The 26,444-nt window shown below is 34.8% G+C and overlaps 1 protein-coding gene across 3 annotated transcripts in view; it reads left to right on the top strand.

The window, feature by feature from the left end:
* Positions 1 to 26,444, top strand: part of SEPTIN7 (septin 7) — an 89,620-nt gene that overhangs the window by 10,406 nt on the left and 52,770 nt on the right. The window contains exons 1-2 of one of the 3 annotated variants that reach the window (XM_081800277.1): positions 21,025 to 21,174; positions 22,717 to 22,819. The exons of 1 other annotated variant lie outside the window; for it this stretch is intronic. In XM_081800277.1, the coding sequence (XP_081656403.1) occupies positions 22,810 to 22,819 (10 nt within the window). In that variant the 5' untranslated portion in view covers positions 21,025 to 21,174; positions 22,717 to 22,809. Of the gene's footprint in view, positions 1 to 21,024; positions 21,175 to 21,692; positions 21,732 to 22,716; positions 22,820 to 26,444 lie in introns of those variants that run through there. One more of the 3 variants, XM_081800274.1, reaches the window with a different exon arrangement.

The following is a 26,444-nucleotide window of genomic DNA, read 5'->3' as shown; positions in this document are numbered from 1 at the left end:
GATGAAAGACCTCAATGTGAGACAGGAATCCATCAAAATCCTAGAGGAGAACATAGGCAGTGTAACCTCTTTGACATCGCCCACAGCAACTTCTTTCAAGATACATCTCCAAAAGCTAGTGAAACAAAAGCAAAAATGAACTTTCGGTGCTTCATCAAGATAAAAAGCTTCTGCACAGCAAAGGAGGCAGAATCTTCATAGTAATTTTATCTTAGTGCTTTCTGTTTATGCTGTTATTAAAGTAACCAGGGTAATACATGTAGCATTGTAAAAATTTGTTACATGTAGCATTCTGGGATGTGAGGTGATCTATACAAGGAAATTTTTTTCAGTAATGAATGAACCGTTTTTAATTTTAAAAAGTTTTAATAGATATGCGTAGTTGCTTTTATGATGAATTCAAACAAATTTACAAGGAGGAAAAAAGCCATTAAGTTATTTCAATTGCTGAAGGTTAATTTGTGTTCTTTCTTAATTACATATTTTTTCCATGGTTGTAATTAGTGGTGTATTAGTGGTTAGTGGTTCTTCACTCTGGTCAGACATTGAAAACACTTCCAATGCTTAACACCCTTGGAAGCCTGTTAGTTTACTAGCTGTGAGGTGGGGCTCAGAAATTTGCATTTTAAGTATTTTAGATAATTTTGATGAAGAACCAGAGTTCATAAACTCTGGTGTGAATTATATATTATGAGGTAATATAAGTAAAAGTACTCTGTAAACTCTTAAATTTTTACACAAAACCAAGATATTATTCACTTAATATTTAATATAGTTTTTGGTATATTAATCTATATGCAGGTTATTTTAATATGTATATAGTGTTACAATGTTGGTATCATGATTTGTGTAGCCATTTTATTATTTTGAGACATTTTGTAGTTTCAGTATTTTAGAATTGTGTTTGAAAGAGTATCTTTAAACAAACCTCTTCTGCCTTCGCATTATTTTCCTAGGGTATTTGTTAGTTTAGTTCCTTAAACTTGTTTCAATTTACATTTCTTACATTTTGGAGAGAGAGATTTGTTACGTATAAACTGATTAGCTTCCCTACTTTCAGTGGAATATACTGAATTTGTTAAAGTCACCATCAGGAACATTTGTTTTTATGCTCTGCGTTATGGGGCTATTAAATAATGCAATATGGGAGTAGTTTTTGTTTTTTAACAATGTATAGCTTTTCACATATTTCTCCTTTCATGGATGTACCTACCTTCTTCTGTCCTTGAGTCTGTAGCTATCTAGTTTACTGTTACAAATCTCTGTGTTTTAGTTGCTCTGTTTTTATTTCTTGGTTCATTTCTTTATTGAAGGTCTGCTATCTGTTAAGCATGAAGTTAGATTTCCATTTCTGGTTCCCAGCTCTAATCTGTAGAATTAATATGCTGAGTGAAAAGGAAAGAAATTTAAGTGGAAATGATTCCTGTTCCATGGATGTATAAAATGTGCAAATAGAAAAGAACTGCAAAAGTTCTTTATATAGTCACTGTATAATTTGCAAAGACCTTAGTTCTCAATGGATGGCTTGTAGTCTTACTTTTCTTGTTGCTGAGAAGGGTGAATTGAGTAACATTTCTCTAGTGTAAGTTTGGAGACATGAGAACTTGGCATGAAGGGATGAAATTAGTGATCCTAGGTAGAACTGTAGTATGTCCTGTCTTGGAATTTGTGTTAGAATGTTAAAGTTGGTCTAATACAGTACAACTAGGAGATGTTGGTCTAATACAGTACAACTATGAGATGCTATGAGATGCTAAATTCAGCTGTGAGCCAGAAAGATAACTGGAATGACTTAACTGGCAAGCGGACCCATCAAAAATACTTAAGTTTGTGTTTGACCATGGTGCTGTGCTGTTAAAATGATAATTACACAGATGTAATTTTTTTTTTTGAAATTTTGGAATAATTTTAGACTTTTTGAAAAGTTGCAGCCCCTAACTTATTGAAAGTTAAATATTTGGTCAATGTGGAGGAAATGCAGAAATAATACCACAGACATGCAGATACAAAATGTTATATGAGGTTAAACACACCATCAACATTAGTGCTGGCCAGGACTAAGGGAGTTAAGAGAGGAGTTTTATGCTTGATGGAAACATCTTTAATTGGAATCTTTGTTCAAAGTTTTTGGGTAGGGCTGGGAGATTCCATTGTTTTTTGATTGAAGGATGGGTGTTCTAAGTATAGTTCATCATTAGTGGAGTCCATATAACAAATTATCAGCATGATTCCTATCCCCTACTTCTAGGCTGATGCCCAGGTATCTGTTTTTTATCAAGCTTCCCAGATGCTTCAGATTACAGCCAAGTTTGGGAATCACTTATCTGCAAGATAAAAGTCCAGAGGCCTTAATAATAGCTGTCATCTATTGCACAACCACTACAATGACCATCATTTATTATACTCCTTATATGTGAAGTACCAAATATTTCATATATACCTTGCAGTAACCTCATAAAGATGTTATCCTGGTCTAAGCCTCAGAAAGATTATGTAATTTACCCTCCAGTAATTTAGAACTACTACCAGAGTGTAGTTCTAAGTTACAGCAGATATTGGAAATCAGATTTCTAGGTATATTTGTACTGCGTTATTATTCTTTCATGTGTTCTGTCATTAAAAACTTAGGTAGTCATTTTAGGATTTCCTTGGTTGGACTTTTTCTTCTACCCAGATTGAGTAATATTCTTTGTATTTTTGCCTCTGCTTATGCTGTTCTTATCTACCTTGAAGCCCCATCCATCCATTAAGGAAGGTCCAGCTCAAAACTACTCATTCAGGGAGATTTTTCCCAATTATCTGAGTCTTTGATGATCCTTCCCTTTCATTGAACTCCTAGAAGATACGTTTTTAGTAGGTAATAGCACAGTTTTTTATGTATTATCAGTTATTGTTCATGTTTATTGTTGGTGGAGTAGTGTTTGCAGTATTGTGATGTGTGGCATACTTTTTTGAGCTCCCTACCACTCTCTAGCTTTATTGTGTATATAGTACTGATCTTGAATAGAATTCTTTTTTATAATGAAGTATAAGTTGAAGGCCTTGGTTATGGGTTAAAATAGAACTTACAATTTTGAGATATCAAATTATTTTGGTTACTTCAGTAGCTCACTAAGGCAGGCTTTTAAAATCTTTGGTTGTAGGGTAAATTTAACAGATATATTTATAATTTATGAGTAATTTCAACAGTAATACAATTTGGTTTGCAATACAATTTTTTAAAAGATTTATTTATTTGAGAGAGAGAGAGAGAGAGAGAGACCGTGGTGGGGGAAGGGCAGAGGGAGAGGGAGAGAGAGAATCTCAGTCAGGCTCCCCACTGAGCATGGAGCCAGCAGACTCAAGGCTTGATCCCATGACCCTGAGATCATGACCTGAGCTGAAATGAGGAGTCTGATGCTCAACCAACTGAGCCACCTAGGCACCCCTGCAATACAATTTTTTTAAAAAGTACTTTCTTAGGGAGTGTATTACTCTGCTAGGGCTATCATACCACAGATTGGGTGAATATCACAGATTGGGTGGCTTAAACAACAGACTTTTATTTTCTCACAGTTCTGGAGGCTGGAAGTCCAAGGTGTGAGCAGGTTTGGTTTCTTGTGAAGGTTCTTCCTGGCTTGCAGACAGCTGCTTTCTCAGTGTGTCCTCATATGGCCTTTCCTTTGTTCGTGAAGAGAGAGTGAGATGTCTTAGGTATCTCTTCCTCTTTTTATAAGGGCACCAGTTGAATGTGTTTAGGGCTCTACTGTAAAGACCTCCTTTAACTTCGATTACCTCTTTAAATGCCCTGTCTTCAAATATAGTAGTCACATTGTAGTTAGAGCTTCAACATATTGACACAATTCAGTCCATAAGAGGAATCAAATTTCTATTTTCCTATATGGTTTGTAATGTAGATAAGCTCTAGAAAGTTTTTTAAAAAAATGGATAATATTTTTATTGATTTCTTTTTATTAGGTAAGCAATACTAGGATGAATATCAGTTAAACATTTTATGAGTCATGGGATTTGGTATTCTGACAAGAAATGGCTTTGATGTCTTTTAAGAAGCTAGTTTGGGAGATATATACTGAAATAATTTGAATTCTTTGATGAAATTGCTATGTTGTGTTCAGAATGAATTGTAGTAAAATGCAGATTTTGTGTGTGTGTATATGTGTGTCTGTCATGAGTGTAAAAAGCATAACAGTGACGGATTAAAATGGAATAAAGTTAATCTTTTGAAAATTTTGAGTATGTTTTTGATGCTACTTTTGTTATTTTTTTGATATTTTTACAAGATCTCAGGATTGGAAAATGGATCAAGTTATTTAATTATGCAGAAAGTGCTCTAATTTCCTCCTCTGCAGCATACCTGTCAAGTGGCTGTCTAACCCTGCCCTGTCCAGTACTGTAACCATGAACATACATGGCTGTTGAGCACTTGAATTGTGTCTAGTCTGAATTGAGATTTGGTATAAAGGTAAAATACACAAAGGATTTTGAAAATACTTACTTTGAAAAAAGAATATAACATGATTTATTTTTATATTATATTTTGAAATGTTTTGAGTATACTGAGTTAAAATATATTATTACAATTAATTTTACTTTTTTAAAATGTGGCTACTGGAAAATTTAAAATTGCATGTGTGGTTTGTGTTGTATTTCTAACGGATGGAGCTGGTTTAGCCTGTGTTACAAACTCACTACCTTCTGAGGAAGCACATTTTATCTTTGAATAGCTGTCACCATTAATTTTTTCTTCCTATTTTTGTATATATCTGAAATCTGTCTTTTATATTTGTATTCAGAAATTCTCTTTTACTCCTTGAGACTAAAAAGTAAGTCTAACTTCTCTTTTTAATATTATTATTTAATAGTCTGAATACAACTTTCTCTGAGTTTTTTGTAGAGACTTTTAGTCTTTACATTTTCTTTATGACAGGGTTATATACCTCCAACCATTGTTGTTACTCCCCTCTGAACTGTCTTCATTTGGTACATATCCCTGCTCACTTACCTTTTGATAAGGAACTGAGTATCTTTTGATCTTAAAATTACAGATCAGAATAAATCTTTTGTCTTGTACATGCTGTATAAACTTGTTAAGGAGTTAAACTACGTTTTAGGGTGACTTTTAGTTTCTTATTGATCTATGGAGCATACTGTCAACTAAGATTTTTCTACCTTTTCCTCCTGTGCTACTGTTTTATCTTGCTTCTTCAACACTTTTTTTTTTTTTTTTTAAGAGGAGCTTGTTGATAGGTGAAATGTGTTCCACCACTGGCTTCTTATTTTTGCAGTTCCATTTTATAGTTCTGAACTAATCTGAAACTTTGTCTTCAGATTCCAGTTCAGGGTGGTGAAAAAGGACATGGTTTGTATCCATATATTTCCATATTAAATTTCATTTGGATTTTGAGTGTGTCATATAAAGTATTTGTTATCTTTTTCAGCTTTTATCATATGCAGGTTTGACAAGTGTTAGCATTATGTTTCATCAAGGGGTAGAATAATGTTATCTGGGCTTAATTAAGGATGGATCCTTGTGGTGTATAATTATGGAAGTTGACATACTTCTGGTCAGCTCTTAATCCACCTTATTTTATTAGTATTCCAGCCTTTGTTTCTCCGCCTTGCTCAAGTTCACATCGTGATTGAAATCTTGCGAGAATTATCTCCTATAATTTCTTCTTTTGCAGTCTAATGAACTTGTCAGAAATGGAAAATAAAAAACATTTGATTTACTTATTAAAAATAAAAATCCGTACTGATTTGTGGTTAACATTATTTCATTTTCTTTCTATGTGATCCTTTTGTTTTTTGTTTTAATGGAAATGCTTCAAGTTCTTTAATAGTAAACTTGGAACATAGAAGATAGTATAAAACCAAATTACTTCCGAGTCCAATTAGCAAAATACAACCTATGTTAAAATTTGGATATATTTTCTTTTGGCTTTTTTCTTTGTAAACTTTTGAAAAAGCTGTAATGATGGTGGCACATGATTACATGTGTTTTGGGTAAATACTTAAGCTAAGTCATTGGTAGATCTGTGCTTAACTTTTAAAGAAATTGCCAAACTGTTTCCCAGCATAGTTGTAACATTTTACGTTCCCATCAACAGTGTATAAGAATAGTTGCTTTACATACTCAGCAACGCTTGGGATGGTCACTCTAATTAATTTTAGTCATTCTAGTAGAATTGGAAATACTTCATTGTGATTTTAATTTGCATTTTCCTACTGACTCATTGAGGGTCTTATGTGCTTTTTTGCCATCCATAGGTCTTTGGAGGTCTGTTATAATCTTTGGTCCGTTGTATATTTTTTATACAACTCTTAATGAGTTGTATATTTTATTTTATTTTATTTTTTTTTAAAGATTTTATTTATTTATTTGAGAGAGAGAGAATGAGAGAGAGCACATGAGAGGGGGGAGGATCAGAGGGAGAAGCAGACTCCCTGCCGAGCAGGGAGCCCGATGCGGGACTCGATCCAGGGACTCCAGGATCATGACCTGAGCCGAAGGCAGTCGCTTAACCAACTGAGCCACCCAGGCGCCCAATGAGTTGTATATTTTAGATACTAGTCTTCTGTTGAACTATTCAGATAACTTATTTCTCATTATACTTTTTATCCACTGTCAATTTTTGCCTGTCACAGTTATTACTGTGCTGTTAGCTTTAATATAATTTTCTGTTTCCATTATGCTACCTTTTTTGAATTGGAATTCTTTTGTAAGAAAGAGCTATTGTGTCTCATGTTCATTTATTCAGTTATTTATTTATATTGGTATGGACATATGAAATTAACTTTATCACTTTTGTTGCTCAAATTGTCCTGGATTTGACCATTGGTAGCTCTTTCAAGTTAGCTCCTATTCATCTCAACATGCCTTATCAGTTTTTGGGAGCACTTCCTTACTTTTTGGTTCATCTTGTATTTTTCCTGCCTAAGTCCTGGAATCAGTCATTTTTCCAAAGAGTACCAAGTTAACTTTTATTTGAGAATAGTATTTAGAAACCAAGATTTGAGCACTGGAAGTATTCATTGCTATTAGGCTGTCATTGCTTCTAGGTGTTTGGAGCAGATAGATCTAGGAAATTGTATATTTATATACATTTACACACCCATATTTATACATATGTGTATATATAAATATATGTGTGTATGTATATTAAAAACCATGAATTCATACCGATAAACCAATTCTTTTATAATTCTGAACTAATCTGATACTTTGTCTTCAGATTCCAGAAACCCTGCACTAACATAAGGTTCAATCTAGCCTTTTCCCCCCCCTTATTTGTGAGTCCTTTCTCCAACATCGAACAACCTGGCCCTCATCCACATTTTATTACATATTTGTACATATCTGATATATATATAACTGTAGTTTCAGAATTGCTGTTATAGATATACTTAGTAGACTAGTATTTGTGTATACTTCTTTTGTCTTTAAACTCTGTAGTCAAAATACTGTTTTCCAAAGATACTTGTGTTCTTCCTTCCTTACCGTGTTCAGTGGAGTTATTCGTTTGAAATACAGTTTGTTTCATTTGTTACTGTTTCAAGTCCATTTTGAGCTCTTCTCACATCTTGGCTGATTTTTTTTTTTTTTTTAAGATTTTATTTATTCATTTGAGACACAGAGATACAGAGAGAGCATGAGCAGGGGGAGAGGCAGAGGGAGAGGGAGAAGCAGGCTCCTCGCTGAGCCAGGAGCCTGATGTGGGGCTTGATCCAGGACTCTGGGATCATGACCTGAGCCAAAGGCAGACGCTTAACCATCTGAGCCACCCAGGCGCCCTGATTTGGGTTTTTTTTTTTGGGATATTTGAAACATTACTATGGTGTTAATAGTCAACTCTGTAAAACAGTATGTCCAGAAGTATCCATCCCACCTCTCATCTCTTTTACCCTATTCTCCTTCCCCGCTGTCACTTTTCCACCCATCTGTATGGGTAACCAATGTTATTAGTTTCTTCCTATCTTTTTGCACGAAGGAAATACACAAGCTATATGTGAAAGGTAGTGTATTGTAGATACTACATACCTGCTATGACAGCTTTATTGAGATGTAATTCACATGTGCCATAAAATTCACCCCTTTAAATTGTACAGTTCTGTTGTTTTTGGCATATTCATAGAGTTGTGCAGCCATCCCACTGTCTAATTTTAGGACATTTTCATCAGAGAAAGAAACCCTGTACCTATTAGTAATTACTACTCCATTCCCTCCGCTTCCCAGGTTTTGGCAACCACTAATCCATTTTCCATCTCTATAGATTTGCCTGTTGTGAGCATTTCATATAAATGGAATCATACAGTATTTGGTGTTTTGTGACTAGCTTCTTTCACTTAGCATGATGTTTTCAAGATGCATCCATGCTGTAGTATGTATTAGTACTTTGTTCCTTTTTTGTTGTTGAGCAGTATTTCATTAGATTGATAATACTACATTTTGTTTATCCATTCACCCATTGGTGGGTATTTGTGTTATTTCTACTTTTTGGCTATTGTGAATAATGCTTTTGTACCTATTTAAATACAAGTTTTTGTGTGGACTTATTCTTTTGGTTCTCTTGGATATATACCTAGGAGTGGAATTGCTGGATCAAAGGGTTTCTGTATGTTAACTTTCTGAAGAACTACCAGACTTTTTGCCAAAGTATCTGTGGTATATTACATTCCCACCAGCAATGTATGAGGTTTTCAGTTTCTCCACATCTGTCTACACTTGACATTGTCTTTTTAAATTATCTTAGTAGCTGTGAGGTGCTGTCATTGTGGTTTTATTTTATATTTCTCTAATGACTAATGATGTTAAGCATCTCCTTGTGTGCTTATTGGCAACTTCTATAAATCTTTGGAAGAGTGTCTATTTGAATGCTTTACCCAATTTTTAATCAGGTTATTTGCCTTTTTATTTAGTTGTAAAAATTCTTCACATATTCTGGATATAAGTCCAGAACAGACTGGATAGATGATTTGCAAATATTTTCTGCCATTCCCATGGGTTGTCTTCACTTTCTTGACAGTATTCTGTGAAGCACAATGTTTTTAATTTTGAGAAAATCCAGTTTACCTTTTTTTATTGATGTATTATTTTTGGTGTCATATTTAAGAAACCATTCCTAATTCAAGGTCATGAAGATTTTCAACTGTTTTCTTCTAAGAGTTTTATAGATCTAGATCTTACAAATATTTAGGTCATTGATCCATTTTGAATTAACTTTTGTACATGGTGTGAGGTGGGTAACTATTTTCTTTCTTTTGTATATGAATATCCAGTAATCTTACCATCTTTTATTGAAAAAACACTTTCCTATTAAGTTGTCTTGGCAACCTTGTAGAATAGTTGACCATAAAATGTAAGGGTGTATTGCCACCGTTGATTTGTACATCTCTCCTTAAAATTGTACCACACCGTTTTGATGACTATAACTTTGTAAATGAGTTTTGAAACTAGGAAGTGTGACTCCTCTAGCTTTGTATGGTTTCAAGATTGTTTGGCTCTTTGTCTCTTGAATTTCCACATGAATTAGAGAGTTAGTTTGCTAGTTTGTGCAAAGAAGCCAACTGGGACTTTCAGTGTGGGGAGTATTGCCATCTGAACAAACAGAAAACACTCAATAATGAAATTCTTCTAATCCATGAATGCAGAAGAGCTTTCATTTACTTAGATCTTTAGTTTTTTGATGTGTTTTATAGTTTTCAGTGTGTAATATTTGCTCTTTTATTAGATTTATTTCTAAGTATTTTATTTTTTGATATTACAAATGAATTTTTTTAGTTTCATTTTAGGTTTTTTGCTAGCATACAGAAATGTAAGTTTTTGTTAATCTTGTTTCCTGCAGCTTTATTAGTTCATGGTGTGTGTGTGTGTGTGTGTGTGTGTGTGTGTGTTTTAGTGGATTTGCTAAGGTATTTTATTTATAAGATCATGTCATCTGTGAATAGAGATAGTTTTACTTCTTCTTTCCAACTTGATTGCCTTTTATTTTTCTTGCCAAGTATCTTGGCTTGAACCTCCAGAACAGTGTTAAGTAGAAGTGGCACTAGACATCATTGCCTTGTTCCTGAAGAGTGAAAGCATTTAGTCTTTCACCTCTGAGTATGATGTTAGCTGTGGGTTTTTCTTAGACATGCTTTATGAGGTTGAGGAAGTTCCCTTTTATGCCTTGTTTGGTAAGTGTGTTTATCATGAAAGGGTGTTGGATTTTTTGTCAAGTGCTTTTTCTGTGTCTAGTGGAGATGATCATGTGGTTTGTTTTTTTTTATTGTTGTTATTGTTATTGCTTTATTTACTTAATATGGTGTATTACATTGGTTAATTTTCATATGAAGAACCAATCAGTGGATGAATTCCACTGGTCATGGTGTATACTCTTTTTTTATATTGCTGGTTTTGGTATACCAGTATTTTGTTGATGGTTTTTGCACGTATATAAAAGGCATTTGTCTGTTGTTGTTTTTTGATGTGTTTGTCTGATTTGGTATCAGGGTAAAACAGGGCAATGTTCTGTCCTCTTCTGTTTCTTGGATTAGTTTGTGAAGGATTGAGCAGTCTTTAAACACTTGGTAGAATTCACTAGTGGAACCATTTGGACTTGGGCTTTTCTTTGTGGGAAGGTTTTTGATTACTAATGTAATTTATTTATTTTTTTAATTAAGATTTTATTTATTTGAGAGGGGGTGGGGGAGAAGCAGACTCCTCGCTGAGCAGGGAGCCCCATGCGGGCCTTGGTCCTGGGACTCCGGGATCATGACCTGAGCTGAAGGCAGGCAGACGCTTAACGACTGAGCCACCCAGGCGCCCCATCTTTATTTTTTTATAGGACTTAAGATTTTTTCTTCTTGAGCCAGTTTAGGGTAGTTCGTGTCTTTGTAGCAATTTTTTCATTTCTCTATAGGTTATTCACTTTGTTGGCATGCACTTATTCAGAGGTTTATCGTTATAATCTTTTTTGTTCCTGTAAGGTTAGTAGTGATTTGCCCTCTTTCATTCTGAATTTCATTATTGAGTGTTTTCTGTTGTTTTCTTGATTAGTCTTTGCTAAGGTTTGTTAAATTTTCGTCTTTTCAATGAACCAACTTATGGTTTGGTTCATTTTTTCTGTATTATGTTTGTTACATATTTTTTTATTGCTGCCCTAGTCTTCATTTCTGTTTGGTTTGCATCTAGTTTGCTCTTTTTTTAGTTTCTTGAGGTTAAGTGTTTGGTAATTGATTTGAGATCTTCTCTCTTTAGCATAGGCATTTATAGCTATAACTTTTCCTCTAGGCCCTGAATTAGCTGCATTCAACAAGTTTTGGTATGTTGTGCTTTTTTAAAATAGTAGTATTATTAATCTCAAATTTTATAGTTTCCTTTGTGATTTCTTTGACCCATTGGTCAGAGTGTAATGTTTAACTTCCACAGCTGTCACTTTTTCAAATTTCCTTTTGTTATTTATAATTTCATTCTTTTGTATATGAAGACTATCCACAATAGCTGATTTCAGCCCTTTAAAATTGAGACTAAGATGTTTAATATATGGTCTGTCCTGGAGAACATTTCATGTGCACTTGAGAAGAATGTATTTTGCTGGTTTCAGGTGCAGTGTTCTACATATGTTAAGTCTAGTTGCTGTGTTCAAGTCTTCTGTTTCCTTATTTATCTTCTTTGTAGTTGTTTAACCCATTTTTGAAAGTGAAGTATTGAAGTCAGGCTATTATTGTTGAATTGTATTATTTCTCCCTTCCATTCTCTCAGTTTTTGTGTATTTTGGGGCTCTGTTTTTAGGGGCATATGTGTTTATAATTGTTATACCTTCTTGATAAATTGATGTTTTAATCAGTATTAAGGATCCTTGTCTTTGGTAACAATTTTGTCTTAACGTGTGTGTTGGAGCCACTCCACCTCTCTTTTTATTTTTTAAATCCTTTTTATTTCAAGGTAGTTGTGTCTGTGATTCTAAAAAGAGTTTCTTGTGGGCACCATATAATTGGATCATGGTTTTTAATCTACTCAGCCAATATATGCCTTTTTATTGAATATTTAATCCTTAGACTGGCTAATGTTATTTTGATCTGTCTTCAGATTTGCTGCTTCTTCTGCTAGCTCAGATATGTTATTGAGCCTCTCTACTGAAGTTTCATTTCAGTTGTACTTTCTAACTTGAGAATATTTAGTTCTTTTTAATACTTTTTTTTTTAAGATTTTATATATTTATTTGACAGATACAAATGAGACATAGTGAGAGAGGGAACACAAGCAGAGGGAGTGGGAGAGGGAGAAGCAGGCTTCCTGCCAAGCAGGGAGCCCGATGCGGGGCTCCATGTGGGGCTCGATCCCAGGACCCTGGGACCATGACCTGAGCCGAAGGCAGATGCTTAACGACTGAGCCACCCAGGCGCCCCTAATGCTTTCTTGTCTCTTTATTGACATTCTCTGTTTGGTGAACATTGTTCTCATACTTCCCTTCAGTTTTTTAGACATGGTTTCCCTTAGTTCTTTGAACATATTTAAGAAAAATATGCCTTTGCTTAATGTTTTGGTGTTCTTAGGAAATAGTCTTTACTGATTGCTTCCCCCCCTGTATATGGGACATTTTTTCTTGTGTTTTTTGCATATCTCATAATTTTTTGTTAAAAACTGGATCTTTTAAATAATACAGCATGGCAACTTTGCTCAGATCTCCTTCCAGGGTTTCTTATTGCTGTTTGTTGTTTGTTTGGTGACTTTCTGTAAATTCTGCTTTCTGTGCTATGTGTTGTCACTGAAATCTCTGGTTATCTTTGTGGTTATTTATGGAGTCTCCTAGGGCAACACCAGACAGGTCAAATAATGATAGTTGTCTGGGAATAGGGCTTCAAAAGAGCCTGTCCTGCCTCCTCCAGTTGCTGTCAAGATGCTGATTTTTGCCATGATTGTGTGCTGTTGGTTTTCAAGGCTACTGTGGAGCTGGGAGGGGAGATGAGAATGGGCAAGTTACCCAGATTCAGCCCCCTTATTTTGGATAAGTGCTCTGTGGATGGCTGCAAGACTTTTGTTAACTTCCATAGTTTTGAAGAAGTTGATTTTGACAGTTTTCTCATTGCTTTTGAAGGAGAGAATTTTCTGAGATCTTTACCCTGTCAGTTTCTTTACTGTCACTCCAGTCTTTATCCTTTTGTTTTCCGTGTGCACACAAGAGAATGTTTAAAGGTACATAATACTGTGTCAGCTGTCTAAAACAGTTTTTCCACTTAATATAATGTTATCTGTCATGCTTATTCTTCTAAAACTTATAATGTATGGTATTTTTACATATGGGAATACCATGATATATTGTTTCTTTCACTTGTTTTTGGGACATGGTTTTTACAGTCTTTTACTTTCATTAACTGTGTTTTGTTAGATGTTCTTATAGCTAAATCTTAAATATATTCTCAAAATTATGAATGTGTGGAAGTGGAATGTGTTGAGTCTGGGAGCATGAAAATTTACGCTTTTGGTCTGCAAAACCAGATTGCTCTTCAGGGAAATGGTTTAAATTTATATTCCACCAGTCATGTAGGAGATGCTTATTTGCCAGCGTCCTAACCCAGTACTGGGTACTATTATTCATTTCATTTTGTGCTCCAGGAGATCTTTTGGCACGATGGAAATGTTTTATATCCTTGAAATGTTCTATATCTATATCTAGTATAGTAGCCACTAACCAAATGGATCCTCAGCACTTGAAATGTGACTAGTCCTAAATGAAGTGTGCTGTATTTCAAAGATTACTACAAAAGAAAAGGATGCAGAGCAATGAATATGTGAAATGAATCATAATAATTTTTATATTGATTGTATGTTGAAATAGTGTTGTATATACATTGGTTAAATAAAACATATTATTAAAGTTAAATTCTTTTTACTCTTAGTTTTTTAATGTGTTTAGTGGGGTAATTACAATTGCATATGTGATTTATTTTATACTTTTATTAGGCAGTGCTGATTAGACTCTAGACCATTCTTCCTTTAAAAAAAGCCCTGCTTCTTTAAAGCTTATGCTGTTTAACAGCAGCATGTTCTCACACTTTTTAAATTTGCCAGTTTGTATTTATTCATCAAGATGGCACAAAACACTTAGTTTTCCTTTCCTCCCCAAGCTCTGTCATCATTCTGGGGCATTTTTAGTGCCCATGTGTACAACTAATTCAGTAATTTAGCCTCACAATTTCTGGGTTGTGCTTGGGCCATCATTTTAACGGTCCCATGTAGTTATCATCTAGAACTTCTGTTCCACCTCTAAAATTTTAATTGTATGGCCTATTCTAACCACAAGTTCACATTCTTTTAGCTTTCTCATTTCCTTGTTTCCTACCTTTCTTCCTTGACCCTTTTCATTTTTGTTCACTGAATCACTTCAGCTATACTTGTCAGCTCCTGTAATTCCTTGTACTTTTGTGCACACTTTCTGCAAAATAAGAGTTTCATATGACTCCTACAGCCTGTTTGCTTGTACTGAAGTTGCAGATTGGTACTGGACAAAAAGATTCTATGGCTTCTGGGATACATTCACACAGATTTGTGGTCTTCAGCCTTAACCTGCATATAGAGTTGCTTGGCTGTCTCCTGTGGACTCCTAGTCTTTCTCTCTATTCTTGTGGTTGCTCATTCAAATGTTACCTCTTAATATTCCCTGGTCCTCCTCTCCTTAGAATTAGTACATGATTTTGTCTTTGGCCCTTGGAGAAAACCTCATCCCTCACTCTAGAACATTGTATCCTGACCTACCCTTTTTTCAGCCATTTGTCTACTTGATCTTTTCTATTAGCATTTAAATGGATGCAACTGTCTTTTTTTTTCCCTTAAAACCCTCCCTTGACCCATTGTTATTCTCCAGGTTCTACCTTATTGCTCTGCACAGATGAGCATTCAGAAAGAATTGTTTATACTCATTCCCTGCATTTATTCACTGTTTATTTACTTCCAATATGCATTTTTCTTCTATCTTTCCCCTGTTCTGACAAAGGTCCCTGATAGTAAGTAGATTCTTCTATATCTATATTGATCACTCCAGAGCTTTTGGTACAGTTGACCACTTCTTGGAAAAGGCCACTATAATTGATCTCTTTAAACTGCATCTAGGAACCTCTTTTTTCCTCATTCTTTTTCTCGCTCATCTTTTTCTAGATTTGTGTAGGTGGTGGGATGTTAGTGTTGGTTCTGGCCTGCTTCCTACTTCGTGTACTGTATTTGGATTCATACCCATGGCCTTCTTACCATTTAAGTGTTGGTTTAAAATGTTTTATCTGTTTCACCCAGACATTTCTAGAACTTCTAACTTTTATATATGCAAGCTGTGTACTAGACATTTGTCTCTCTAAAGTCCAGTTAACACCTTAAACTCAAGTGATTCCTGCTTTTAATGATTGGTACCACCGTAATCCAGTTGTTCAAACCTAAATTCAGAAATCTCAATCTTAACACCCCCCGGGTTAGTTATAGAGACCTGTAAATTCATCTCATTAATATCTAACCTAGCACTGTCCAGTAGAAATTAATGTAAGTCATATATGTAATTTAAGCTTTTCTAATAGCCACATTTAAAAAGTAAAAAGAAACAGGTGCAATTAACTTTAGTTCATATTTTATGTCACTCAATATGACTAAAATTTCATTTCAGCATGAAGTCACTATAAAAATTAAGATATTTTTCAAAATTCTTTTCATACTAAGTTTTCAAAATCTGGCATTTATTTTGCATTTACATCCGATCTCATTTCAGGCTAGCTAAATTTCACAGTTTTTGATAGCCACGTGTAGCTAGTGGCTACCTTAATAGACAGTTGAATTTTAGCTTCTGTTTCTCTTCATCCTCACTTCTTTCTTGGCTCAAGTCTTAATTTTTTCCCTGAGTTACTGCACCAGCTTTTGGGATTGCTATCATTCTGAGAACACTTATAGTTCATCTTCAATATTCTTGTTAGTGGTAATTTTCTAAAATAAGAATGTGATTCTGCATGTGAATTAATGTGATTGTGCATTCTTATGCTTAAAGTCCTTTAATGATCTCCATAAGCTTTCAAGATGAAGTCTAATCTTTTTTTTTTTTAAGATTTTATTTATTTATTTGAGAGAGAGAGAATGAGAGACAGTGAGCCGAGAGGGAAGAGGGCAGAGGGAGAAGCAGACCCCCTGCTGAGCAGGGAGCCCGATGTGGGACTCGATCCCGGGACTCCAGGATCATGACCTGAGCCGAAGGCAGTCGCTTAACCAACTGAGCCACCCAGGCGCCCAAGATGAAGTCTAATCTAAGATCCTTAGTGTGGCTAACAAAATCCTTCATGATCTGGCTTTTGCTTAAGTTTCCTATGCTGTAGCTCCCAGACGCTGAAACTAAGATGTATTAAATTTGTAGTTCCCATAGAGAATCATGCTCTCCTTTTGCTTTTGAGCCTTTGCAGTTACCAACTAGTTTGCTTGAGACCTGTATTTTCCAGCACCTACCCACATTTCTCATCAGACTAAGACCTGCTAGTCCTTCAGGATCTGAAGCATCTGACCTAAGAATAGAACCAAGCTCCTCCCCCTCCCCCTGCCTTTTTTGTTCTCATAGCCATTCTTCATGTTTGCCTAGATCATAGTATTTTATCACTGTTATTATAATTGCCTTCTAACTTCCCTGACCTTAGATTCTTAGTTTCATAAGTAGGGATCTTGTTTTTATTAATTTTTGTGTACCTAATTGCTAGTACATACATTGTGAAGATCCAGTAACTATGTTGATTGAATGAGAGAGTAATTCTATATACGTAGAGATCTAGATTCCAGATTCAGAGTAAAGAAAAAAAAGTTTTAAATTATAAGTCATCTTATTCTTACATATATTCATAGATTTAAATATTAAAATATTTTAAGCATATTAACTAGGAATCCAGAATAGAGAAAATAAAAGTTGGTTTCATCAGTACATAATTGCTCATCTCAGTGAAAAGGGAGGAGCTGAGGGCAGGCAAACTAAGACATGAACTCTTCAAAAAAATTAGGGTGAGGGGACATTAAAGCCAACATTTAGGACATACCCTTGTAATCTTGTAACATTTTAGTGTTCTTGTTATTAAATCTGGAATGTAGGTATTTTTATACCAGTTATACTTAAAATATTTAAAACATTTAAATGGTGACATTCTTTAATTTTTCCATTGGGTTATGTAAGACTAAGCAAGTGCTGGAGAGTTATATCTATGTATACGATGTAAGACTTTTAAGAATACTAAGGAGTAGACAGATAAAATTATGTATCAATAACCTTTCCTTTTGTAGTACATAGTTTTTTGTACTTAGAATTGCTTAAATTTTACAAGAAAGAAAATTATTTTTGTCCATGTATAAAACAATGTACAATATATGTATGTTTTAAATTCCAAAGGGCACAAATTGAACTTGAAGTTAATTAGGAAGAGACCAAATGTTTATCTTTGAAATTTAAAGTTATGGATAAAAAGCTTGGATGTTTATAGCCTGATTTTTTTTTTAATTGCAGTTATTAAGGGGAGGAATAGAAGTCTGGTGATATTAAGGTAATTTGGGGCTGAATGTCTCATTTTGTAAAGATGAGGGAAGTTGAAGGTTTGTAGTACATGTAGCATGGGTATGTTTTAATTTTCCTCAAATTCTGGTTTTTGTCAGGTTTCCTTTCTGTTACAATTCCCCTTGCTCGATTTTGTTGTTGTTATGGAAATGTATTTTTGGCATTTTTCAAAATAAATTGCTGCTTTTCTCTTCTGGAAAATTTGTTGAAACACATTAATGTTCAGACCTTTAAAAACGATAATGGATTTCAGATGCCAAGATTTTCATAACTTTATTCTTTGGAATCGGAACAAATGGCAAGAGAAGGTGAAGTATTCTTAAGGGTTCCAATAATCTATCAGTCGGAACTTACTTGAAGCATCTTGTTCTTCAAATATAATTGATTTCTAGAAATAAGGTTAAGTAAGTTAAACACTGAGATTACTGGATATTGTATTTAAGTTGATTTTTCCACAGGCAGTGAAATAACAAGCAGTGAATTGTGATTTGATTTTCTTAAATAAGAATTTTGCCATAGAGATTTGGCATAGTAACTAAAAGATTTTTGTAAATATATGCCTTTAGAGAAGATGATTTGGGGGCGCTTGGGTGGCTCAGTTGGTTAAGCGGCTGCCGTAGGCTCAGGTCATGATCCTGGGGTCCTGGGATGGAGCCCCGTATCGGGCATCCTGCTCAGTGGGAGGTCTGCTTCTCCCTCTGCCGCTCTCCCTGCTTGTACTCTCTCGCTTGTACTCTCTCAAATAAATAAATAAACTTTTTATAAAAAAAAATTTTGATAACTGTTCTTTCTTATGTAACTCATATTTCAAATCAAGTAACACTTTTGAGACCCTAAGGTATTTTGGTAGAAGCCTGCATGAGAATATACTTTTATCTATATTCACATGCTTATAAGTGTCACAGTTATATCATTCACATCTATAAATAATGTTTCTTATCCAGAGATTACATTTCACACTGGTACTGTGAACATTTTATTTGGCCAGGAAAAGAATCAGTGGGTGGTTAAGTCTTCTGAATTACAGACTATGGTTGATTTTAGAATTTGGGGTAAGGAATGATTCTTATGAAATGTGAAAAGTCTATATGTTTTAGTCAACCCATGTTATATTATTGGTATATTCCCAAAGTCCTTTTTTTTTTTTTTTGATCTTTGGACACAGTTTTTTTCCTTAGAAGGAATTTTCCTGAAAGTATATATTTTAGCCATTTAGCTTTTTAAAATAGCTCTCATGTATCAGCACTTTGCTAGGAATAATAGAGATGAGTAGGACATGTTTTTCTCCCTCTGGGAAATAATTATAGGGGGCTGATAAGTAATGTGTTTAATTTTAAAATAATTTAATTTAAAACAGAATTATTTAAAATGTTATAATATTTATGTGCAAATAATTGTGTACCCTCAACCTACTCACTCATAGCCGACTATGTTACTGAGACTGCTCTTATCCAAAGTTACCAGTAACATTATTTTTATGGTTATGTCTTTGGTATTTCATTTGACCTTTCAGTGGCGTTTAACACAGTTGAGTGACCTTGAGCCATTCCTGGTGTTCCTTCTTGCTGACTGATCTTTCTCACTCTCTGCCTGACAGCTCAGTGTTGGAGTGCTCCAGGAGTCTGGCTAGACCCCATAATCTGTAGTTTCTCCCCGAGAATCCAACCCTCTGCCAATACTACTTATATGCTTATGATTACTAAATCTATGTTTTCAGCACCAACCAACCCTGCATTTTGTGGACTTACGTATTTAACTGCCTACTGGCCTTCTTGAATGTATAATGGACACATCACACTTCACATGTTCAAACTTGTTTATGATTTTGACGATTTGGGCCCTCACCACCTAATCTTTTATTTCCCCCCATTGTTCCTGTTTTTCCTTAGAGATACCACTCCATTGAGTTGTTTAAGCCAAAAACGTAGGAGTTATCTTGGTCTGTTTTTCTTCACCAGTCACATCCAGTGCATCAGCAATGTCCTGGCAGTTTTACCTTCAAAATATATTCTGAATCCTTCTTATCTCTTCTTGCATCCACACCATCTAAATTCAGTATACCCTTTCTTTCTTGGACTATTGCAGTAGGCTCCTTACTAGTTTTCTTATCTCCACTTCTTCTCTTAGCTGGGAGAGCTATCTTTAAAACACAAATCAGGTCAGGTCACTTGCCTGTGTATAACCCTCTAGTGGCTTCCCATCATGCCTAAAATAACATCCAAATTTCTTACTTTGGCTGGGTTCCACATGATCTGGCCTCTGCCTGCCTCCCTGACCTCGTTTTCTATCACTTTTCTGCCTGATCCACCGCCTTACTTCATTGTAGTTCATGTACCTTCTTTTTGGTCTAAAAGTACTAAGTTCATCTCCACTTTAGGTCCCAGCCTTTTGCCTAGACATCTTTCCCCCCTTTTCTTAATTCATTCCCAATATTGTACTATATGCCAAAGACTGTTCAAGGACTTGAGGGTGAAGCAATGAATAAGACACAGGGACATACTCTCGGGCATTTTTCTCATATCTTTTGTTTGGAGCGGTCCTTGAATATGCAACCTAAAATACCCTCCCTGATACTTTTTCAACTCTCCCAGATGGTGGCTTCTTTTTTGATGCCACAATTTATGTAATTTATTTAATTTCTACCTTGATGGCTCACATTGTAGTTGGAGGTGGAGTAGGGTGGAGATTGCAATAAATATGATGAGTAAAATATATGTTAGATGGTAAAAAAAAGTTCTGAGGAGAAAAACATAAAGCTGCAGCAAAGTGCGGAGGAGAATGGAGTTGTAATTTTAGATAGGATGGTCAGGGCAGGCCTCTATGAAGTTGACATTTGAATATCATCATCTGCTCCAGGTTGTGATATAACTCATAGATTTATGTCAATATAAAATATAGATGTACACTTTTCACAGACATTGTGTCCAAAGTTAGTCTACTTTCTTCTCTGTGCTTCGTTGGTTGCCTTTCAGTTTTCACAGCTCACATTAACTTCATCTTCCCATTTGTTGCTTGCTATCTTTAGCTTCCTTCCCTTTCCTGTATCCACAAGTCTGTATTTCTTCCAATTCTGAACTTTAATCAGTAGAACTTGAAATATAGCAATGTATAAAGATTTTTAACTAAAACATTTGCATTTATCTGATATGGGCTGTCTTAATTCAGGGATTGACAAAGCAAAATTGTATGAAAGTTACATTTTTTTCCCTGGGTTTTAAACTCAGTCCCTATATACTTTGCTGAAACTTCATACTTGACAGCTTTTCTACCATTTTTTTAAAAAAACTTTAAGTGCAGGGCATAGTAATTGGTTTTTATAAAAAGATAAGAGGTCTTCAGGAGAGCTGCTGCACATTAATTAAAACTCACTGGGACTTACATCCCACAAAAAAAGTATTACTTTGACATGTATAAAGTCTGTCCTTATTTTATTGTAATTTATTTCTAATTTGTTGAGTTACATGCAAGTAACTTTCATTTTTCCATTTTTTGCTATGTTCCAATGGATTTGCCTTTCCTGTTTGGACTGAATGTGTCATATACAATTCTTGGAATTCCTCATTTACTGTTCTTCTGTGGATCTGTTCTGTTGGAATCTGGAACACTGGAATGATGGAAATGTGTTCTTTACAAAGTAGCTGTGAGTATATGAGATAATTTTTACAGAGATGTTTTCAGTCTAAATTAACTTAAATTTAACTTACAGTTGAATGAAATATGAGCTAAGGAAGGCTTAAATTTAATACATATTTTTAGTTTATACATAGTAGGCTTTCAAATATTTGGTTTTAAAATACTATACTCTGATCAGTATCCTAGTTAGTATTTAAAACTAGCTTTTCCATTTAATTGGCTTGGTTATCCTGTCAGCATTTGGCTTAAAGATTAGTTTATATGAATCCCCAAAAAAAGGCTAAAGGGTGGTGGATGGAATATTTTGTTACATGTGATACTAGTGAGGAATGCAGATTGCTATTTGTTAAATCCAAGTGTGTTGAGTTAATCTTTGATCTCATGAGTATTTTTTTTTTAATGAGACATTAAATGTGTCAAAAACTTTTAAGAGAAATATGTACCTCTTAGGAATATTTTGCCATTGTATTTTAATGATGACTAAGACCTACCTCTAAGTAAAATTAACCAGTAAGACTACTCACTCAGATGGTCTGAACTATGGACAGTTTTTCTCACCATTGGGTAAGTTAAAAGTCAGATTTAATTACTACACCAATTTAAAAGTAGGCTTCTTTGAATTACTCATGAAATTATTGTTGAGGTCATCAAAGAATCAAAAACCATGCAGAAAACTGAATTCTGATTTTCTTTAAAATATGGATAAATCTGATGTCCCTGATGAGGGAGGCAAAAGGATCAATTGAAATGCTGAAATGGCATAATTGGACCTGGTATTAATAGCTTGAAAGATATTGTTTACTGATTGGCCTTGACTATGAGAGTTTTAAGAATTTATGAGAAAATTGTTTTAAACTCAACATTTGATTTCATTTCATGAATAAGTAGACAAATTTCAAGGAATTCATACCTGTGGTAATTAGTATGAGCAAAGGGATAATTAAAAGAGTTCTTACTGGGCGCCTGGGTGGCTCAGTTGGTTAAGCAACTGCCTTCGGCTCAGGTCATGATCCCAGGGTCCTGGGATCGAGTCCCACATCGGGCTCCCGGCTCAGCGGGGAGCCTGCTTCTCCCTCTGGCCCTCTCCTCTCTCATGCTGTTTCTCTCTCACTCGCTCTCCAATAAATAAATAAATAAAATCTTTAAAAAAAAAAAAAGAGTTCTTACTATAAGGGGATTTGAATTTTTTTATTATGAAAAACCCTTTATTTTTTATTGTTATTTTTTTTTTTAGCTGATTGGTCAGAGTCTTGTTATTGACTCATTGTAAGTTGAAATCTTTGCTCTGAGGCAGGTTTCTTTAGTTTTTACTTTTTGCCCATGTGTTTTTATAATTGACCATTATATTGTCAAATCACTCATATTCCTAATTCATTTTGTTTATTGTTGCAATTAATACTTTTATTGGTAACACTATAAAATCTATTTGATTTGCCTTGAATAATAGTTTGTATAGTTTTCTAAAATAGGTTATTGACGGGAATTTGAAATGTGTGACAGAAGACTTTTGTTGATACATGAATAACTTGGCCCTTTTTGCTTTTCTCAGCAACAGAAGAACCTTGAAGGCTATGTGGGATTTGCAAATCTCCCAAATCAAGTATACAGAAAATCAGTGAAGAGAGGGTTTGAATTCACACTTATGGTTGTGGGTAAGATATGTTTTCTTACTAAAATTGGATTTTGATATGAGTTTTAAGTTATTAATCAGCTCAATGAATTTAAGAAGACAATAGCCTGAATGACTGTAGGAATCGTGTTTTATTATGTGAGTACATTTTTTTAAAAGATTTTATTTATTAGAGAGAGAGAGAGCACGCATGCAAGCACATGAGCAGGGGGGAGGGGCAGAGGCACAAGTAGACCCCTCACTGAGTGGGGAGCTCCACACAGGGATCCATCCCAGGACCCTGAGATCATGACCTGGGCCGAAATCAGATATTTAACTGACTGAGCCACCCAGGTACCCCTTATGTGAATACATCTTAAAGTTTAACTTGGTGGCATGATAGGAATTATATATTTTCTTGCCTCTTTATTTTTTTAAGGTGGCACAATTTTAGAAACTAAGTAAAAGTTGAAAAGCAGTGGGGGTGGTAGAGGAATAGAACACTATAAAGAAATTCTCTTCAATTGGTAATGCTACAAAAGGAAATAGTGTCTGGTGGTTACTTATTACAGGGTAATTTTGTTCTCTGGCTTATATACTGTAGTGGAGTCATATCACATGAGCATTTAACTTAAACATACATGCTCTGAATTTGAGAAAGAAGGGTGGGGTAGAGGTTCATAATCATGCAAGTGATTACCCTGGAAATTCATTCAATGAGTATAAGCTCTGTAGTGAGTGAAATATGGCTTTGTTCTCTAATTCAGTCTCATTTTTCTTATGTGTTTTATCCTGTGAACACCGTACCCTGCGTGAAGTCCATTTTAAGAGATTGTCGAAGGTTATTTTGACTGTATGTTGGTACCATTGTTGTTATATTTGAAGAAACAGTATATCATATATAAGAGTAGTAATTTTAAATGTATAATATTTTCACCTCATATAGGCTGACTTTAGAATGTAAATCCTGAGGATGATGAAACTGTGTTTCTCTATATGTTTTAAGAAGGTGAAAGACAGGATAATGGATTCACTGTCCTTGACAAAGACAATTGAGTTGATGCTGGGTCTTTTTTGTAGTGTTCATTAATTTTTGCTAATTACATTCAGCTCATGTTGTTTTTATTTGGGTGTTGAATTAGATTAATTGAATTAACTCTGAAATACTCCTTCATTGAAGGGAAGAATATTTTATCAATTGACCAGAATATTTTACCTGATGGTCACTTTGTGGTTGTTTGGAAATATCTGTGTTACGATAGTTTAAATAGTTAAAACATGGTACAAAGTCTGCAAACTTGATGTTTGGTAGAGTTGGTTAATTTGCCCGTCTCTGGTTGAGTAGAAGCGTAGTATACCCAGCTTGCAAATTGCTGCTGTGAAGCAGAGGTGGGTCTAGATAGATAGATGGATAAAACATTCAGAACATACTTTTCCTTTTGTAGGGCAGTTAACATCATTATATGTGAAGAAATAGTAAATCTTACCTTTACATATATAACATTTATGATCTTAAATGACAAACTGTAAACAAATATAAGATCATTTTGTAATTTGTAAGAAAAGTTTCTAGGTCTGTTAGGAGCACCATAACAATTAAAAAAAATTTTCGATATTAAAATTTTAGTTCGAAGGATAACTTCTTGAACATATACTTAGTAGAATAATATCTGGGGATCAAGGCCAGATATTTGGTTCAAAATCTCTGACATTTTTCCAGGTGAAAAAGATTTAAGTCAGCTGAAATGATTTTTAGAGGAAATATGCAATCTCGGAAAGTATATTATTTATTAGTTTCTGGTCAGTCCTTTTGTGAACTACAACTTTTGTTTTTTCTTTTCCTCGATATGACTTCAGCTGGGGGGGGGGAGAATGGGTGCTAATATCCTGACCCACTTCACCTCGAACGTTATTGTTTGATTAGCTGTCTGTGTATAGACTTGTTGAAAACAAGGAGTAAGTCTTTTCATCTACATAGTTGGGAGTGTCTAACACATAGTCATCTTTTAAGTGTCTAACACATGGTTGGTTTTTCTGACTTTAGGCCAAATCTAACAGCTTTGTTTGCAAATCACAGAAACATAAAGCTAACCTTACTTTATTATTCTTTACTTACTCCTTATAAGCTAAGTCCTCATTTTTTTTTAATTTAAATTTTACTTAGTTAACATACAGTGCAATAATGGTTTCTGAGAATTCAGTGACTTATCATATACAACACCCAGTGCTCATCACTAGTGCCCTCCTTCATACCCATCACCCATCAACCTTCAGTTTGTTCTCTATCATTAAGAGTCTCTTATGGCTTGTTTTCCTCTCTCCTTTTTTTCTTTCTCCCTTCCCATATGTACATCTGTTTTCTTTCTTAAATTCCGCGTATGAGTGAGATCATATGGTATTTATTGGCTTATTTTACTTAGTATAATACACTGTAGCTCCATCCACATCATTGCAAATGGCAAGGTTTCATTCTTTTTGATGGCTGAGTAATATTCCTGTGTGTGTGTGTACGTACGTACGTACATACACACCTCCACATATCTCACATCATCTTTATCCATTCATCAGTGGATGGACATTTGGACTCCGTCCATAGTTTGGCTATTGTTGATAATGCTACTATAAACATCAGAGTGCATGTAGCCCTTCGAATCTGTATTTTTATATTGTTTGGATAAATACCTAGTAGTGCAATTGCTGGGTCATAGGGTAGTTATATTTTTAACATTTTGAAGAACCTCCAAACTGTTCTCCAGAGTGGCTGTACCAGTCTGCATTCCCACCAACAGTACAAGAGGTTCCCCTTTCTCTGCATCCTCAGCAGCACCTTGTGTTGTTAGTTTTAGCCATTCTGTGAGATATATTTGAGATACAAACTCAGAGTAGTTTTAGCATAATAACGATCCTTATTTTTTTTTTCTTTAAAGATTTTATTTATTTATTTATTTGACAGAGAGAGACAGAGCGAGAGAGGGAACACAAGCAGGGGGAGCAGGAGAGGGAGAAGCCAGCCTCCCGAGGAGCAGGGAGCCCGATGCGGGGCTCGATCCCAGGACCCTGGGATCGTGACCTGAGCCAAAGGCAGACGCCTAACGCCTGAGCTACCCAGGCGCCCCATGATTCTTGGTTTAAGACTTAATATATTTTTACAAACTGAAAAATCTATATTTAACAGTTGATTTCTTTATGTAACTCTGTCTTTTGTTGGGAAACCTTTACTTAGTAACCTTGCCTCAAAAGCAAAATTTATTGAGTACTTACTTAAGTGCCTTGTATCAGGGAGGCATAGTGTATATTCCCATATCTTAAAGGAGTTTATAATTTATGTGACAACATAAAGTATACATAAAAAGGTAAGTAACATTTCTAGGAAGTACATATGAATCAGTGGAAGCATACAAAAATTAAGGGCCATAGAAGTTGAAGGCTTTGGGAAACTTGTCCCCAGTTGGAGATTATTTTTGCCTTATTTGAGGAGGAGAGGTAGTAGGACAGATTTTTGAAGAATAGAATTGGGATAGACATTGAGTGGAAGGTCCATTTGGGAAAATAATAGCTAATACCTGCATAACCTATTATGTATCAGGCAGTGTTCTGAGTACGTACCTAACTCATACAAACCTTAACAACAACCCTGTGAAGTCGGTATTATTATTATTTTTTTTTAA

This window comes from Leptonychotes weddellii, chromosome 12, assembly GCF_054177405.1.
Source record: "Leptonychotes weddellii isolate Sample4059 chromosome 12, ASM5417740v2, whole genome shotgun sequence".
Taxonomy (NCBI): domain Eukaryota; kingdom Metazoa; phylum Chordata; class Mammalia; order Carnivora; family Phocidae; genus Leptonychotes; species Leptonychotes weddellii.
Note: the sequence above shows the minus strand (reverse complement) of the source record. Positions and strands in the feature narration are given on the sequence as shown.